At 50.8% G+C, this 16322-nt stretch overlaps 1 protein-coding gene across 2 annotated transcripts in view; it reads left to right on the top strand.

The window, feature by feature from the left end:
* SLC23A2 (solute carrier family 23 member 2) overlaps nucleotides 1-11787 on the top strand; it is a 61809-nt gene extending 50022 nt beyond the window's left edge. For both annotated transcript variants that reach the window (XM_059870571.1, XM_059870572.1), the window contains exons 11-16: nucleotides 1306-1453; nucleotides 2724-2829; nucleotides 5814-5943; nucleotides 6416-6553; nucleotides 9518-9613; nucleotides 11466-11787. In XM_059870571.1, the coding sequence (XP_059726554.1) occupies nucleotides 1306-1453; nucleotides 2724-2829; nucleotides 5814-5943; nucleotides 6416-6553; nucleotides 9518-9613; nucleotides 11466-11698 (851 nt within the window). In that variant the 3' untranslated portion in view covers nucleotides 11699-11787. The remainder of the gene's footprint in view (nucleotides 1-1305; nucleotides 1454-2723; nucleotides 2830-5813; nucleotides 5944-6415; nucleotides 6554-9517; nucleotides 9614-11465) is intronic.
* Nucleotides 11788-16322: the final 4535 nt, after the last annotated feature.

Raw genomic sequence — 16322 nt, 5'->3', positions numbered from 1 at the left:
AACTCCTGATTCCTGAACAAGAGGAATTTTTTTTTTTTTTTTAGTGGGCTTTTATGGTTCCCTGGGATATTTCCAAGTGTGATCAAAGCAGTTGGTTTGGTGGTTGTTCCTTTGCTGCTTTCATCTCCTTGAACTTGCCAGCCTGTGTTAGAGTGAAGGGGGTTTGTTGTTCCCATCAAAGATGAACAGACAGTGCCTGGGGCAGTGCTGGGCACTGGGGAGGGCCCCCCCAATCCCAGGGTCACTTCTGGCCCCTCAGGACAAGGACATGGAGGGGCTGGAGCTGGGAAAGGGCCCAGAGGGAGAAAATGGGCTCAGGGAACTTCTGGCTCTGCACCCCTCCTGACAGGAGGGGACAGCCAGGGGGGATTTGGGATCTTATCCCAAACAGGGGCCAGGAGGATTTAGGGAGCAGGGCCAGGCTGTGCCAGGGGAGGCTCAGGGTGGATGGTGGGGAATGTTTCTGCCCAGAGGGGCTGCCCAGCCCTGGAGCAGTGCTGGAGTCCCCCTCCCTGGGGGTGTGAGCAGCACTGGATGTGGCACTGGGGACACAGCCAGCCCTGGGCAGTGCTGGGGGATCCTGAAGGCCCCTCCCAGCCCAGAGCACTGCACAGCTCCCCCAGGTCTGTGTGTGTTTGGGAGCCAGGCTGTGTGCTGGGGTCTCAGGGCTCCAGCTGCTCACAGTGACCCCCAGATGTGTCACAAAGTCTCTTTTCCCAGCCTGGCACTTGAAGGAGTCAGAGCTCTTCAGTTCTTGGTCTCAAGGTTGTTTGTTGTTTATCTATAAAACTTTTTCTCCTGTCCAGCCAAGGTCTGTTCAGCAGGACAGACAGAGGCACTGCCTGCCCTTGGGGTGGTGTTATCTTTTTATACTAAAAACTCCATGTACAATATTTACAATACCTCCCCAATCCCCATCACCTGTGTCAGACAGTGAGCTTCTACTCCAAACCCATCCAAAAGTGCCACCACCACAGCAGAAGGTGGAGGCCAAGAAGAAGGAGGACCAAGGCTGGACACACCCAGATTCCTCCATCTTGCCCCCTGAACCCCCATTCTAAAACCCCCAAAAATCTATTTTTCACCCCATGACAAACCAGTCATTATTCTGCTCAGACTTTCATGACTGGTAGATCCTCATGCAAGGTTGGGAACATCTTCTGTGGGTCACAGAGTCCCGGGGGTCTGTGGCTCTGTGCCAGGGTCTCTGAGCCCCCTGGCAGGGCTTTGGGCAGTCCAGGACAGCCCAAGGGATGTCCTGAGTTCAGCTGGGGCAGGAGGGTCTCAGTTCTGCTCTCTCCACAGTCCAGTGGGGGCTGCCCACCATCTCGGCGGCGGGGGTGATCGGCATGCTGAGCGCCGTGGTGGCCAGCATCATCGAGTCCATCGGCGACTACTACGCCTGTGCCAGGCTCTCCTGTGCTCCTCCTCCTCCCATCCACGCCATCAACAGGTCTGGCCCAGCCACAAGTACCTCCCCTCTCAGCCTGCTTGGGGTTTTTGGGTTTTTCCCCCTTTGGATAAGCAGGGATGTGCTCTGGAGTGAAGTGTTGCAGTTTGGTCAAACTCCAGGGCTGAAGATCTGAAATCCAGGGTGGAGCTGGCAGCTGGGGTTGTTGTGTCCCATCTGAATCCCAGTCCCATTCCTGCTGGAGTCTGTGGGAGTTACCAGCACAGTTTCCACAGGGAAAGAGCTCTAAACTGGTTCTGGAACTGGGATTGTCAAAATCACCTGGAATGCAGTTTAGGAACAAAGAGCAGCTCCGAAGTTTTATTTGAATTTTTAATATAAATTTCTTCAGTTTAAGAATGTGGGGATCTAGGATTCACCTGGAATGCAGTTTAGGAACAAGGAGCAGCTCTGAAGTTTTATTATACATTTCTTCAGTTTAAGAATGTGGGGATCTGAGACTCACCTGGGATGCAGTTTGGAAACAAAGCAGTTCTGAAGTTTTATTTGAATTTTTAATGTAATTTCTTCAGTTTAAGCAAGTGGGGATCTGAGACTCACCTGGGATGCAGTTTAGGAACAAGGAGCAGCTCTGAAGTTTTATTTGAATTTTTAATATAAATTTCTTCAGTTTAAGAATGTGGGGATCTAGGATTCACCTGGAATGCAGTTTAGGAACAAGGAGCAGCTCTGAAATTTTATTATAAATTTCTTCAGTTTAAGAATGTGGGGATCTGAGACTCACCTGGAATGCAGTTTAGGAACAAGGAGCAGCTCTGAAGTTTTATTATACATTTCTTCAGTTTAAGAATGTGGGGATCTGAGACTCACCTGGAATGCAGTTTAGGAACAAGGAGCAGCTCTGAAATTTTATTTGAATTTTTAATATAAATTTCTTCAGTTTAAGCAAGTGGGGATCTAGGATTCACCTGGGATACAGTTTGGAAACAAAAAGCAGCTCTGAAGTTTTATTTTAATTTTTAATATAAATTTCTTCAGTTTGAGAATGTGGGGATCTGAGATTCACCTGGAATGCAGTTTGGAAACAAAGCAGTTCTGAAGTTTTATTTGAATTTTTAATGTAATTTCTCAGTTTAAGCAAGTGGGGATCTGAGACTCAGGAAACACCTCCAGTGTGTTCCCAGGGGTGTGGGAGCTCGAGCCATGAATTGCAGTAATTCCACGTGGAGCAGGTGCCCTGTGCCTCCAGGAGCACCCCCAGGGGATGTGTGCTGTACCAACGTGGCTCTTGTGTTCTCTTTGGGATTTCCAGGGGGATTTTCATCGAGGGGCTCTCCTGTGTTCTGGATGGAGTGTTTGGCACAGGGAATGGATCCACCTCCTCCAGCCCCAACATTGGGGTCCTGGGCATCACAAAGGTGAAGTGCTTTGCTCTGAGCCCTCAGGGCTTCCTTGTGTTCATAGTCCTCTTCCAGGAGACCATGCTGCTCCCTTCCTGGGCACACCAACTTCCCAGATCATTCTGAGGGTACCTGAGTGTCTGGACCAGCTCTTGTGGAGGGAAATGCACTGTTGTTCATCAGGACCTCAGAAATCCTTTAATTCAGAGTAAAAGGCAGTTGGAATCCCCATCAAGCAGATCCTGCTGCATAAACTGCCTCTTGGAAAACCCAGGCAGCACTCCAGGGCTCTGGGGGGTTTGAGTTGAGGCATGAGCAGTGTAAACTGTGTAAAATTGCTGATTTTGGGTGTCTTGCTCTGAAAGCATCAGTAGGAATGAATTTTAATGCCTCACTTGCACCCAGTGAAATGCAGCGTGAGGTGCTTGGGCTTTAGCTGGGTCTGCAGTGGGATATGGCCCAGGGCTGCAGCCAAGGCCATTGCAGAGCTGGAAGGGCCCTCAGGGTTTGGCTTTAAGGCTCAGGGTCTGTGTGTTTCTGGTGCTGTTGCTCAGTAAAATGTGTGAGTGCCTGAGGAGCTGCTTTGCTCACTGTGGGGCTGTGCCTGCTGAGCTGGGAGGCCTTGGCTGCAGGGAGAACTGCCTGACAATTAATTAATTGTTAATTTAACCTTGGAGAGGGACAGCAGCATTGCTGGGAGTGCTTTATGTTGCAGATAGGGCCACCTTGGTGGCTCTTGAACGTGGGAGCCATAAATCCTTCGTGCAAGGATAGAAAATGTCTGTCCCACGTGCAGTAGCTCATCCCCCTGGCCTGATCCCACAGAAATTATGTGTTTGTCCTCAGCCCTCCCTTGTGCTGCACAAAGGGTGATTCTGCTGCTCTGGGGTGCACTCCAGCACTAGCAGCACCATCTGCTGTCTGTACCAGTCACCACCCAGCTCATGGAGACCTCCTAGGAGAGAGTTGTGCTCAGAAAAAGCCCTTGGAGAAAGGTTTATTCTGTTCTCCCTTCCCTTTGTAACTTGGTGGGGGTTGGGATGAACTAACAGCACTTTTTTTCTGAGCAGCCCACAGAAATGAGTCTGCATTTCATGCTGGGGCAGTGGAAAGTTGAAGTGGCAGCTGTGGCAGGGAGTGCAGCTGCCCAGGCTGTGCTCTTGTTCCCCTGCTGCTCATTCCCCAAAACCCAGCAGTTCCTCAGCTTCAGGTGGAATTTTGGCACAGAGATGCTCTGCTGTTGATTTGGGAGAGGAAATCTTCAGTGCTGCATCTCCAGGGCTTTTCCCTGCCTTGAAATTGGTGTGTAATTACAGTAAAATTGAAATCCAGCTGGATGGAGGTGCTGCAGAGCCTTGGCTTTGACTTGATGAGAGCAAGATCAATTAGCTGTGATTAGCTGGGGCTAAAGCAGCTCTTGCCATGGTGGTGATGCTGGAATGGAGGCTCCAGGTACCATCTGATGCACTCCAAAATAATCACTCCAAGATAAGTGTGTGTGCTGGGAATAAGTGCAGAGCCTGAGCTGAATGCTGCCTGGGATGTTTTCAGTAGCTTTAATTTGTTTGCACAAATAAATGTCACTGCCATGCAGGGTTTCACAGGATTTGTTTCTAGCAGGAAGAGAATTCCAGGGCAGGATCCCAGAGGCCCTGCAGAAATGAATATTTCTGTAAAGAGCAGGGAAAGGTGCCAGCTGAATTCAGTTGTAATTCCAGAGATGGTGCAGCAGAGCTCTGTTTGCAGGGGAGGAGCTCACCTGGAGCTCAGCAGTGAGGAGTGGGGGCAAGGAAGGATTTTCCCCTCCCCAGGCCTGTTGGATCTGTAGTTCCTCATTTCCCTCATTGGGCTCAGTCACACATGAGGAACACAGGAATATTTCCTTCTTGAACCCTGCTGCTCTGCTCCAGGGGACCTGCAAAGGGCTTTTCTAGAAACCCCCTTAATGCCAAGGAGTGTTTGTTGTCCCTGGGGCACCCTTTGTGGCAGTGGAAGATGTTAAAATACCAACCTCAGGTCTGTCCACTACTCCTGCACCACAGAGAGCCACTGCCTGCTTGCCTTGAATGCTCAAAATAAATCTGGGAAGGAAGTGCAGGCCCTTGGTTTCAGTGCTAGCCCAGCCCTGCTTTGCATTCAGCCCTGCTCTCTGAGGCTGTCACAAAACCAGCTGCAATCTAAGCCTAAAACCCTGCCCCTCCTTCCCACAAACTGTTTCATCTGTTCCCGTGTCCCAGGGCAGCAGCACACGGAATTTATTTGATATATTTCCATTTCCATTCTGCTTTCTCTCTTGGCCGCAGAGCAGCTGTGCCTCAGCCGAGCCCTCAGCACCAGAAGGAAACACACCCAGTGTCCACTGACATTCCCTGAGAAATCCTTTCTGCTGGGGAGCTGAGAAGCCTCAGAGAGAAGGAGAGCAGTTCTCATCTCCTTTGTTGTGCTCCTTTCTGCTGGGGAGCTGAGAAGCCTCAGAGAGAAGGAGAGCAGTTCTCATCTCCTTTGTTGTGCTCCTTTCTGCTGGGGAGCTGAGAAGCCTCAGAGAGAAGGAGAGCAGTTCTCATCTCCTTTGTTGTGCTCCTTTCTGCTGGGGAGCTGAGAAGCCTCAGAGAGAAGGAGAGCAGTTCTCCTCTCCTTTGTTGTGCTCCTGTGTGGAATGTCTTTGGAGGTTGTTTACCCCCAGGTGATTGTTCCATTGCATTCTGCTGGGAGCTGTTCTGTCTCCTTGGTCAAGGCTCTGGAAAGAGCCAGGAGTTTGAGTGCTCACTGTTGTCTTCTCAGCATTCTGTGGGTGTCCTCTCTGTGTCCTGTAGCCCAGTACAGTCTATTTAATGTATGATTAATGTCTGTGTTATAAAGGACTAGCTGAGAGCCTGGAGCCAGGTGCCTCATCCTCCCTGCCAGCAACCCCGGGGCCAGGAGCTGCAGTGAAAGCTGAGCCCAGAGCAGGTGTCAGGCTGGCCTGGGGCAGCCCTCACACCCTGTTTGCTGTTTCCCTGCAGGTTGGCAGCCGCAGGGTGATCCAGTATGGAGCTGCCTTCATGCTGCTGCTGGGCATGGTGGGCAAGTTCAGCGCGCTCTTCGCATCGCTGCCCGACCCCGTGCTGGGGGCTCTCTTCTGCACCCTCTTTGGTAAGGGCCTGGGCTGCTGCTGCTTCTGGGGAGTCTGGAGAATACTTCAAGTGAACCTCTGTGCTCCTCCAGGCATGTTCTGGGGAATGGAAAAGAGGGTCCTTTTATACAGAACATCTCCAAACCACAGAGCGCTGTCACTGGCGGGTTTCCATCTGCTTAACAGGAGATCCCCAGAGAAAGGAGCAACACTGCTGTCCCAGTCATCTCCCAAAATCTCCTCCTTCTGCTTGCAGTGCTCTGTGCTTTCCTGGTGCACTGAATCTCAGGTTGGCTAGTTTCTAAAAGTACAGATTAAAAGGAGAAAAGGAAGAAAAAGCAGTAGCTGTGCTGTTGAGAAAACCCCTGCACTTTTCTGACAAATGCTTCCAAATGTTCTGGGGGTGTCTCCAGGGATATTTTGCTGGGGGTTTGGGGTTTTTTTGAAGAAAAAGAGTTGCCTAAAAGCTGCTCTTGGGGTGTTTGTGTTCAGGGATGATCACGGCCGTGGGTCTGTCCAACCTGCAGTTCATTGATCTCAACTCTTCCCGGAATCTCTTCGTGCTGGGATTTTCCATCTTCTTTGGCCTCGTGCTCCCCAGCTATCTCAAACAGAACCCCCTGGTCACAGGTATGTGCTCCTGCTCCTCCCCATCAGCACTTCTGCCTTGTGATCACCTGGAAAATCCATCAGGTGCAGAGGGGCAGGAAGAGGAACCCAAATTGTGGAGGGAAAAACCCAAATTGTGGAGGGAAAAACCCAAATTGTGGAGGGAAAAAAACCCAAATTCTGGAGGGAAAAAACCCAAATTGTGGAGGGAAAAAACCCAAATTGTGGAGGGAAAAAACCCAAATTGTGGAGGGAAAAACCCAAATTGTGGAGGGAAAAACCCAAATTCTGGAGGGAAAAACCCAAATTCTGGAGGGAAAAACCCAAATTCTGGAGGGAAAAACCCAAATTGTGGAGGGATAAAACCCAAATTGTGGAGGGAAAACCCAAATTGTGGAGGGAAAAAACCCAAATTGTGGAGGGAAAAAACCCAAATTGTGGAGGGAAAAAACCCAAATTGTGGAGGGAAAAAACCCAAATTGTGGAGGGAAAAACCCAAATTGTGGAGGGATAAAACCCAAATTGTGGAGGGAAAAAACCCAAATTGTGGAGGGAAAAACCCAAATTGTGGAGGAAAAAACCCAAATTGTGGAGGGATAAAACCCAAATTGTGGAGGGAAAAAACCCAAATTGTGGAGGGAAAAAACCCAAATTGTGGAGGGAAAAACCCAAATTGTGGAGGAAAAAACCCAAATTGTGGAGGGAAAAAACCCAAATTGTGGAGGGATAAAACCCAAATTGTGGAGGGATAAAACCCAAATTGTGGAGGAAAAAACCCAAATTGTGGAGGGAAAAACCCAAATTGTGGAGGGAAAAACCCAAATTGTGGAGGGAAAAAGCCCAAATTGTGGAGGAAAAAACCCAAATTGTGGAGGGAAAAAACCCAAATTGTGGAGGGATAAAAACCAAATTGTGGAGGGAAAAACCCAAATTGTGGAGGGAAAAACCCAAATTGTGGAGGAAAAAAACCCAAATTGTGGAGGGATAAAAAAACCCAAATTGTGGAGGGAAGAAACCCAAATTGTGGAGGGAAAAAACCCAAATTGTGGAGGGAAAAAACCCAAATTGTGGAGGGAAAAACCCAAATTGTGGAGGGATAAAACCCAAATTGTGGAGGAAAAAAACCCAAATTGTGGAGGAAAAAAACCCAAATTGTGGAGGGAAAAACCCAAATTGTGGAGGGATAAAACCCAAATTGTAGAGGGATAAAACCCAAACTGTGGAGGGATAAAACCCAAACTGTGGAGGGATAAAACCCAAACTGTGGAGGGATAAAACTCAAATTATGGGGGAAAAACCCAAATTGTGGAGGGAAAAAACCCAAATTGTGGAGGGAAAAAACCCAAATTGTGGAGGGAAAAACCCAAATTGTGGAGGGAAAAAACCCAAATTGTGGAGGGAAAAACCCAAATTGTGGAGGGATAAAACCCAAATTGTGGAGGGATAAAACCCAAATTGTGGAGGAAAAAACCCAAATTGTGGAGGGAAAAAACCCAAATTGTGGAGGGAAAAACCCAAATTGTGGAGGGATAAAACCCAAATTGTGGAGGAAAAACCCAAATTGTGGAGGGAAAAACCCAAATTGTGGAGGAAAAAACCCAAATTGTGGAGGGAAAAACCCAAATTGTGGAGGGAAAAAACCCAAATTGTGGAGGAAAAAACCCAAATTGTGGAGGGATAAAACCCAAATTGTGGAGGGATAAAACCCAAAATGTGGAGGGAAAAAACCCAAATTGTGGAGGGAAAAACCCAAATTGTGGAGGGAAAAACCCAAATTGTGGAGGGAAAAAACCCAAATTGTGAAGGGAAAAAACCCAAATTGTGGAGGGATAAACCCAAATTGTGGAGGGATAAAACCCAAATTGTGGAGGGAAAAACCCAAATTGTGGAGGGAAAAAACCCAAATTATGGGGGAAAAACCCAAATTGTGGAGGGAAAAACCCCAGATGGTGCAGACAGGAAAGGCTGTAGGTGCAGACAAGCTCTGTGTGTGTTCAGAGAATTCTCTGGGAGGCTGAGAGCTGCAGGGAGTGTTCAGTGGGGCACAGCTGGAGCTTTCCTGCTGTCTCTGGGGGCAGAAAGAAAAACTGGAATGTGAATGTGAGCTGCAAATGATGCTGAAGATCAGGGGGAAACAGCAAGGCAGAGTTTGGAAGGTGGGGAATTGTTTGGGGGCTGCCATTTTCTGTCACTCAGACGTGTCCTGGGTGTGGATTTTAATTTCAGTGAATTCCTTTGCAGCCTGTTGAGGGAATTGTGGCTTTGAGGAGTTCACTGGGGAGGTTTTCTGTTCTCATGTGACCCTCAGCAGTGCTGATGCCAGTGTGTGTCACCAGACATGCACTCAAAGGAAATATTTCACTGCTTTGGGTTGGTTTGGGGGTTTTTAAACAAAATATTAACTGACTTTTCTTTCCACTATGCCTTCAGACCAGGATTTAAGGGCATATCTGTCCTGCTGTAAGTGGTTAGAAAAGCAGATCCCTCAAGCTTGATGTGGTTAATGCAGTGTTCTTCCATAACTGGGGCTGGGAATCCTTGCCCCTTTGGAAAGTAAAGATTTATTTTAAAAATTATTTACAAAATATTTATTAAAATAATTGTTATTTATTTCTAAAATAATTGCATACAAGATTTATAAAAGCATTATTATATAAAAAGTTAGGATTTTACAATGTGAACGCTCCTCTTTTGCACCCCACGGTGTTGTGCTCAGCTCAGATCAGCTGTGCCTGCAGCAGGAACTGAAATGCTGCTTTGTGACATCTCTGGGAGCAGCTGAGACTTCCTGAGAGTTGCATTTTGGGGAGCAATGTCCTGTGCTGGTGCCCTGGGGGGAGGTTCTGCATCAACCCCCCCGTGCCTGGCAGAGCCCTCTGAGAGCAAATCCTCGCTGAGCCCAGGCCCAGGAGCTGCTGCCCAGCCTGGGGGGCTCAGGGGGCTGTGGGCCACCCCAAACCCAGCGGGTTTTCCCTGTTGCTGCAGGAATTGCAGGCATTGATCAGGTGCTGAACGTGCTGCTCACCACGGCCATGTTCGTCGGGGGCTGCGTGGCCTTCGTGCTGGACAACACCATCCCAGGTGAGCCTGGGGGCCCTGCAGCATCCCTGGAGACAGGCAGGAATCTCTGGAGACAGGCAGCAGTCCCTGGAGACAGGCAGCAGTCCCTGGAGACAGGCAGCAATCCCTGGAGACAGGCAGCAATCCCTGGAGACAGGCAGCAGTCCCTGGAAAATAACAGAAATCCCTGGAGACAGGCAGCAATCCCTGGAGACAGGCAGCAATCCCTGGAGACAGGCAGGAATCTCTGGAGACAGGCAGGAATCCCTGGAGACAGGCAGCAGTCCCTGGAGACAGGCAGGAATCCCTGGAGACAGGCAGGAATCCCTGGAGACAGGCAGCAGTCCCTGGAGACAGGCAGCAGTCCCTGGAGACAGGCAGGAATCCCTGGAGACAGGCAGGAATCTCTGGAGACAGGCAGGAATCTCTGGAGACAGGCAGGAATCTCTGGAGACAGGCAGCAGTCCCTGGAGACAGGCAGGAATCTCTGGAGACAGGCAGGAATCTCTGGAGACAGGCAGCAGTCCCTGGAGACAGGCAGCAATCCCTGGAAAATAACAGAAATCCCTGGAGACAGGTGGGAATCCCTGGAGACAGGCAGGAATCCCTGGAGACAGGCAGGAATCCCTGGAAAATAACAGAAATCCCTGGAGACAGGCAGGAATCCCTGGAAAATGACAGAAATCCCTGGAGACAGGCAGGAATCCCTGGAAAATGACAGAAATCCCTGGAGACAGGCAGGAATCCCTGGAAAATGACAGAAATCCCTGGAGACAGGCAGCAATCCCTGGAGACAGGCAGCAATCCCTGGGTATAAACAGCATTCCCTGGAGACAGGCAGAATCCTTGGGAAAAAAGTAGAATTCTCTGAGCAAAGGCAGCATTCCCTGGAGAGAGGCAGAATTCCCTAGAAAAACCAGCATTCCCTGGAAAAAAAAGCAGTATTCCTTGGAGGAAGGCAGAATGCCCTGGGTAAAGGCAGCATTCCTTGGAGGAAGGCAGAATTCCATGGGTATAAACAGCATTCCATGGGTAAAGGCAGAATTCCCTGGAGAAAGGCAGAAATCCCTGGGTATAAACAGCATTCCCTGGGTAAAAGGAGAATTCCCTGGGTAAAAGCAGCATTCCCTGGGTATAAGCAGAATTCTCTGGAGAAGGGCAGAATTCCCTGGGTAAAAGCAGAATTCCCTGGGTAAAAGCAGAATTCCCTGGAGACAGGCAGAATTCCCTGGAGACAGGCAGAATTCCCTGGGTAAAAGGAGAATTCCCTGGGTAAAAGCAGAATTCCCTGGAGAAAGGCAGAAATCCCTGGGTAAAAGCAGAATTCCCTGGAGAAAGGCAGAATTCCCTGCAGAAGGGCAGAATTCCCTGGATAAAAACAGCATCCCCTGGGTAAAAGGAGAATTCCCTGGAGAAAGGCAGCATTCCCTGGATAAAAGCAGAATTCCCTGGGTAAAAACAGAATTCCCTGGAGAAAGGCCGCATTCCCTGGATAAAAACAGAATTCCCTGGGTAAAAGCAGAAATCCCTGGGTAAAAGGAGAATTCCCTGGGTAAAAGGAGAATTCCCTGGGTATAAGCAGAATTCCCTGGAGAAAGGCAGAAATCCCTGGATAAAAACAGAATTCCCTGGGTAAAAGCAGAGTTCCCTGGGTAAAAGGAGAATTCCCTGGGTATAAGCAGAATTCCCTGGAGAAAGGCAGCATTCCCAAAAATTGGCCTTGACTTCAAAATGAAGCAGACCATGTGGTTTTTCCCTTTTGGAGGAGCCTGGAAGACCTTCCCAGAGCTTTGCTGAACTCGGTGTTGTTGTGTCCATGTCGAGATATCCAGGAACATAAAGAGATTTTCCCTCCTTGGATTCTGATTTGCAGGAAGCCCTGAGGAAAGGGGGATTCGGAAGTGGAAGAAAGGGGTTGGCAAAGGCAGCAAATCCCTGGATGGCATGGAGACCTACGATCTGCCTTTTGGCATGAACTTCATTAAGAAATACAGGTGTTTCAGCTTCCTGCCCATCAGCCCCACCTTCGTGGGCTACACGTGGAAAGGCTTCAGGAAAAGCAGCAGCTGCAGGAGTTCAGACGAAGACTCAGAAGCTACAGTATAGCCTTAGCTGAAATTATATTATCTAGTTGTAGTCAGAGATGTATTTGCAGTTTCTTGCTGATTAAGAAGCATTAAAATATATGTTTTGTATATCTGCATTTAAATTCTGGAACCAGAGCTGAGACGGATTTAAAAAAAAAATTTAAAAAAAAAAAAAAAAAAAAAAAAAAAAAAAAAAAGCTTTTCCTGCTGTGGGTGGTGGGAGCCAGGTCTAGTGTCTCTGGGGCAAATCCTGCTGATTTTGGGAAGCTGGAGAGAGCTGTGCACCTAATTCTCTTGGTTTTAATGGGTTTAGGTGGAGGTGTGGAGGTGCTGCTGCAAATTTTTGGTTTTTATTGTGATTTTATTGGAGCCCTCAGCGTTGGTTACACCAGGAAAGCTGAACTTTGGAGAAGGAAGGGGGAAAAAAGAGAGAAAAGGAGAAATATTTCCTTCAGATCATGTCAGATCCGTGGATGCTGTGGTGCTGCTCAGTGGGTGGCACATTCTCAGTGCCCTGGGCTCAGCTGCTGCTGGCAGGTCAGGAGAGTCTCACTGAAGGATCTGTGCTTTCAGTGACACATCCGTGCTCTGACTGGAAGTTTCTGGAATAACTTTGCCTCTGAAAGCCGTGACTGGCTCGGTCTGCAGCAGCCACTTCTTTTCCTGGCAGCATTTCTCATTTCTGCACCTCTGCTCTCCCCACCAGGGTTTCCTTAGGGGGCACGGGGGCCTGGGGAGTTCCAGGGATGGCAGAGCTGAGCTCAGCCAGGACCTGCAGGCAGCCTTGGCCTCGGTGCCTGTGTGCAGCAGGATGTGCTGCCAGAAATGCTAATTAGCTGAGCAGCTCCCAGCAATTAACAGTTGTTCCCTGCAGGGAAAGCCACGCTGGGGTCTGAGCAGGGTTTTTTATTTGCTGACGGCTCTTCTCCTCTTGTGGGGCTTCTCCAGAGGCTGATTGCTGCTGGGCAGGGCTCTGGGAGGGCAGAGACACTGCACCTGCAGCCTCCCCCACCGAAGGTTCACGGGTATTGGGTCCAACCAGGGCACCACTCAATCTTTTCTTTCCTGGAGCAGTCTCAGCTCTGCTGTTATGTGGGTGTTCACGCTCATCATGCATTCATGATTAACAGTTTTATTCCTGTTTAATGTTCTTACTATTGCAAGTTAGTTTTAGACTTCAGTGTGGCCCCAAAAGCATTTTCAGCTGTGGAGATCATCAGGGAAATGTCGTGTAATGTAATTTCAAGGCCAGTAATGCTCGACGGTGCTTGCATTTTGTACTCCTGGGAAAGCATACCAGTAATCCTGGAACCCCCTGGCCTGTTTATCCAAGTCTGACTACTGGACAGGAGCACAGGAGCTCTGTTTTCTCTGAGTCTGCTCCCAGGGGAATTTGTTCTGGGTTATTGAAGCATGGACGGGTTGGGGTGGGGAGGGCAAGGACGGAGCTTGACGGATCAGTGCTGAGTAGTGTAGAGTGGGAAGGGCTCCGTGGAGCTCGTTCTCAGCATGCCATGGCTGTTTGCAGACACTGTTTTACCCTGCTTGTCCCGTGCCCAAGCATGCCTTTGTTCCTGCTTCCTGTGGGGAACTTTCAGTAGTTTGCACTCTTGGTGTCAGTGGGCTCGAGAGCTGCTCGGAAGTCGATGTGTGGTAGACGAGGTTGGTTTGCCTGTGAAACAAAAAAAAAGTCATTTCTGCTCATTTTTCAGTGTGTCTCCCCAGGGAGCGAGGTGTTGGCTTCCCCTGCCTGCCTGCACACGCTCTGGGTGTGGGCAGCTCTGCTCAGGGCCACGCAGCCCCCAGATTGCCCAGTGTGTGTGCAGCCAGGGATGGGGCAGACCTGGAGGGGTAAAAACGCCCCTCCAGGAGGAAAACACATCCACCCCTGGAGGCCCTGCAGCCTCAGGGGGTGTGGAATGTCAGACACCAAAGTTGGTTATCCTGTAGAGGTGGAGAAAGGGAGGAAAAGCTTTTCATCCCCAGCTAAGTGCAGAGAGCAGGGGTGAGAGCAGAGTTTGTCTCTCACCTGCTGGGGGAGTCCGGGTGAGCTCCCAGTGGAGATTCCCAGGACACTCCCAAGTCCCAGGACAGCAAATCCTGGATCAATTCTGGCTCCTCCCTGGAGCAGAACTGCCCTCCTTGCCCACAGCACTCTCCAGGCAGCTGCAGCCCAGTTTTCTTTTGGATTTAATTCTTTTTGGTTTGTGCCCATTCCCTCAGCCCCTGCCCTTGGGAGCAGCTGGAATTGGATCCCAGGCTGGATCCCAGCTGGGCACTGGGACAAGCCCCCACCTCCTCCCTGGTGAGGGGTCAGAGGTGAGCCCAGGCTCGGGAGGGACCCCTGGGTGTGCAGGAGGGGCTGGGCTGGGCTGGGGTTGGGAGGCTGGAGATGACTTTGGGAGGGGGAGCTGCCCTGTCCCCTCCTGGGGTTGGGAGGCTGGAGGTGACTTTGGGAGGGGGACCTGCCCTGTCCCCTCCTGGGGCTGGGCTGGGGAGACTGGAGGTGACTTTGGGAGGGGGAGCTGCCCTGTCCCCTCCTGGGGCTGGGCTGGGCTGGGGTGGCTGGAGGTGACTTTGGGAGGAGGAGCTGCCCTGTCCCCTCCTGGGCTGGGGTTGGGAGGCTGGAGGTGACTTTGGGAGGGGGAGCTGCCCTGTCCCCTCCTGGGGCTGGGAGGCTGGAGGTGACTTTGGGAGGGGGAGCTGCCCTGTCCCCTCCTGGGGCTGGGGTGGGGTGGCTGGAGGTGACTTTGGGAGGGGGAGCTGCCCTGTCCCCTCCTGGGGCTGGGGCTGGAGGTGACTTTGGGAGGAGGAGCTGCCCTGTCCCCTCCTGGGGCTGGGCTGGGGAGGCTGGAGGTGACTTTGGGAGGGGGAGCTGCCCTGTCCCCTCCTGGGGCTGGGCTGGGGAGGCTGGAGGTGACTTTGGGAGGGGGACCTGCCCTGTCCCCTCTTGGGGCTGGGGTTGGGAGGCTGGAGGTGACTTTGGGAGGAGGAGCTGCCCTGTCCCCTCCTGGGGCTGGGCTGGGGTGGCTGGAGGTGACTTTGGGAGGGGGACCTGCCCTGTCCCCTCCTGGGGTTGGGAGGCTGGAGGTGACTTTGGGAGGGGGACCTGCCCTGTCCCCTCCTGGGCTGGGGTGGCTGGAGGTGACTTTGGGAGGGGGAGCTGCCCTGTCCCCTCCTGGGGTTGGGAGGCTGGAGGTGACTTTGGGAGGGGGACCTGCCCTGTCCCCTCCTGGGGCTTTTCTCTGGGGGGAAATCCCTGAGTTCCCCCCGGGTTTGTGCAGCTGCAGGGCGGATTCTGGACCTTGAATCCTTCCTTTTTCTTGCTCCCTTCTCCTGGTCACTTTGCCAGGTGGCTGCTGTGAAATTCCAGATTCCAGGGGTTTGGGTGCTGAGCAGGGCTGGAGAGGATGGGGCTGCAGGTTTGGGGAGCATTAAAATTCCAAATTGCAGGGATTTAGGTGTCTGTGCCAAGCTGCAGGTGTGGGGAGAATTAAACACAATTTGTGTGTGCTGGGGACGTCCAGGTGTGACCTGACTGCCAATGCCATGCTGGGTTTTCCTCCCTGTCCTTCCCTGCCTTTTCCAACAGCCAGAGCCCGAGCACCCAGGGAAGTTGGCAGCTGAGAGGTGAGTGAAGAGGTGATGAGAAGTTTCAACCAGATTTGGAGAGGGAAGGGCAAATATTCATGGTAGAAATCTCATTTTGTCATATCAGAGGTGGCATCAGTGTATGCAAACAAAGTAACTTGGGATTTTTGTAATTGATATTCTCTTGTATTTTTTTTTTAGGTTCAATTAGGGGTTCTTGCTGACATGTTGAAACACGTTTTCTAAAGCAAATACTTGCAAATTATGCCTATAGAAATTGAGGTTTCGTAGCTGACAGCTATGACTGATTCACGTTGTCATATTGGAGGGACTTCGCTCACAAAGCTCAACCTTTTCAACCCCAAATTTGCTTTTATTGCCTTTTAATACTGACTTGAAATATGACAACTTGGTTTGTACATGAATATTGCAGTATTTTATTTCCATATATTAAGAAAATAACATTTCCACTCAGGATAACAGCGGTGCTTTTCCTGGGAGGGAGTGGTATGAGTGTCATGACAATGTCATGTGATGGTAGAATTTCTTCATTGACGAATCTATAGTGGTTGTGTATACTTTATTTACCCATCTTTGTGTTCCTACCCAAAACTGGAGCCTTTTGTTGTTCCCTCCCTGCTGAGCCCTCGGGGCTCCCGGGGGCAGAATTGGAGAAAACCCTCCCTGGGTCACCCACACCCCAAAAAAAGTGCAAGCCCTGACGTGAGCCCTGGACGCCTCCCCCGCTGAGCAGCCTGAGCTGGCCGAGCCTGGGTGAGACCAGCCCCGCTTCTCCTTGCTTCCTCCACCCCAAATCCGCCTCTTCCTCTTCTTTCTCCCCTTTTCCTTTCCTGTTCCAAGAGTTGGGGGCTGTGCCACTCCTTTTTAGCAGCAGAGTCCCACCGGGTGCAGGCTGGGGGTCTGGGGGGTCCCGGGGCTGGCTGAGATTGGGGGTGGGCTTGGAGCCACCTGGGGGGCTCCTGCCTGGGGCTGGGGGTGACACCAGGGTGGCTCTGTCCCCTCCCTGCCCCCCGTGCTGCCAGCCCCAGTTC

This window comes from Haemorhous mexicanus, chromosome 30, assembly GCF_027477595.1.
Source record: "Haemorhous mexicanus isolate bHaeMex1 chromosome 30, bHaeMex1.pri, whole genome shotgun sequence".
Lineage (NCBI taxonomy): Eukaryota > Metazoa > Chordata > Aves > Passeriformes > Fringillidae > Haemorhous > Haemorhous mexicanus.
Note: the sequence above shows the minus strand (reverse complement) of the source record. Positions and strands in the feature narration are given on the sequence as shown.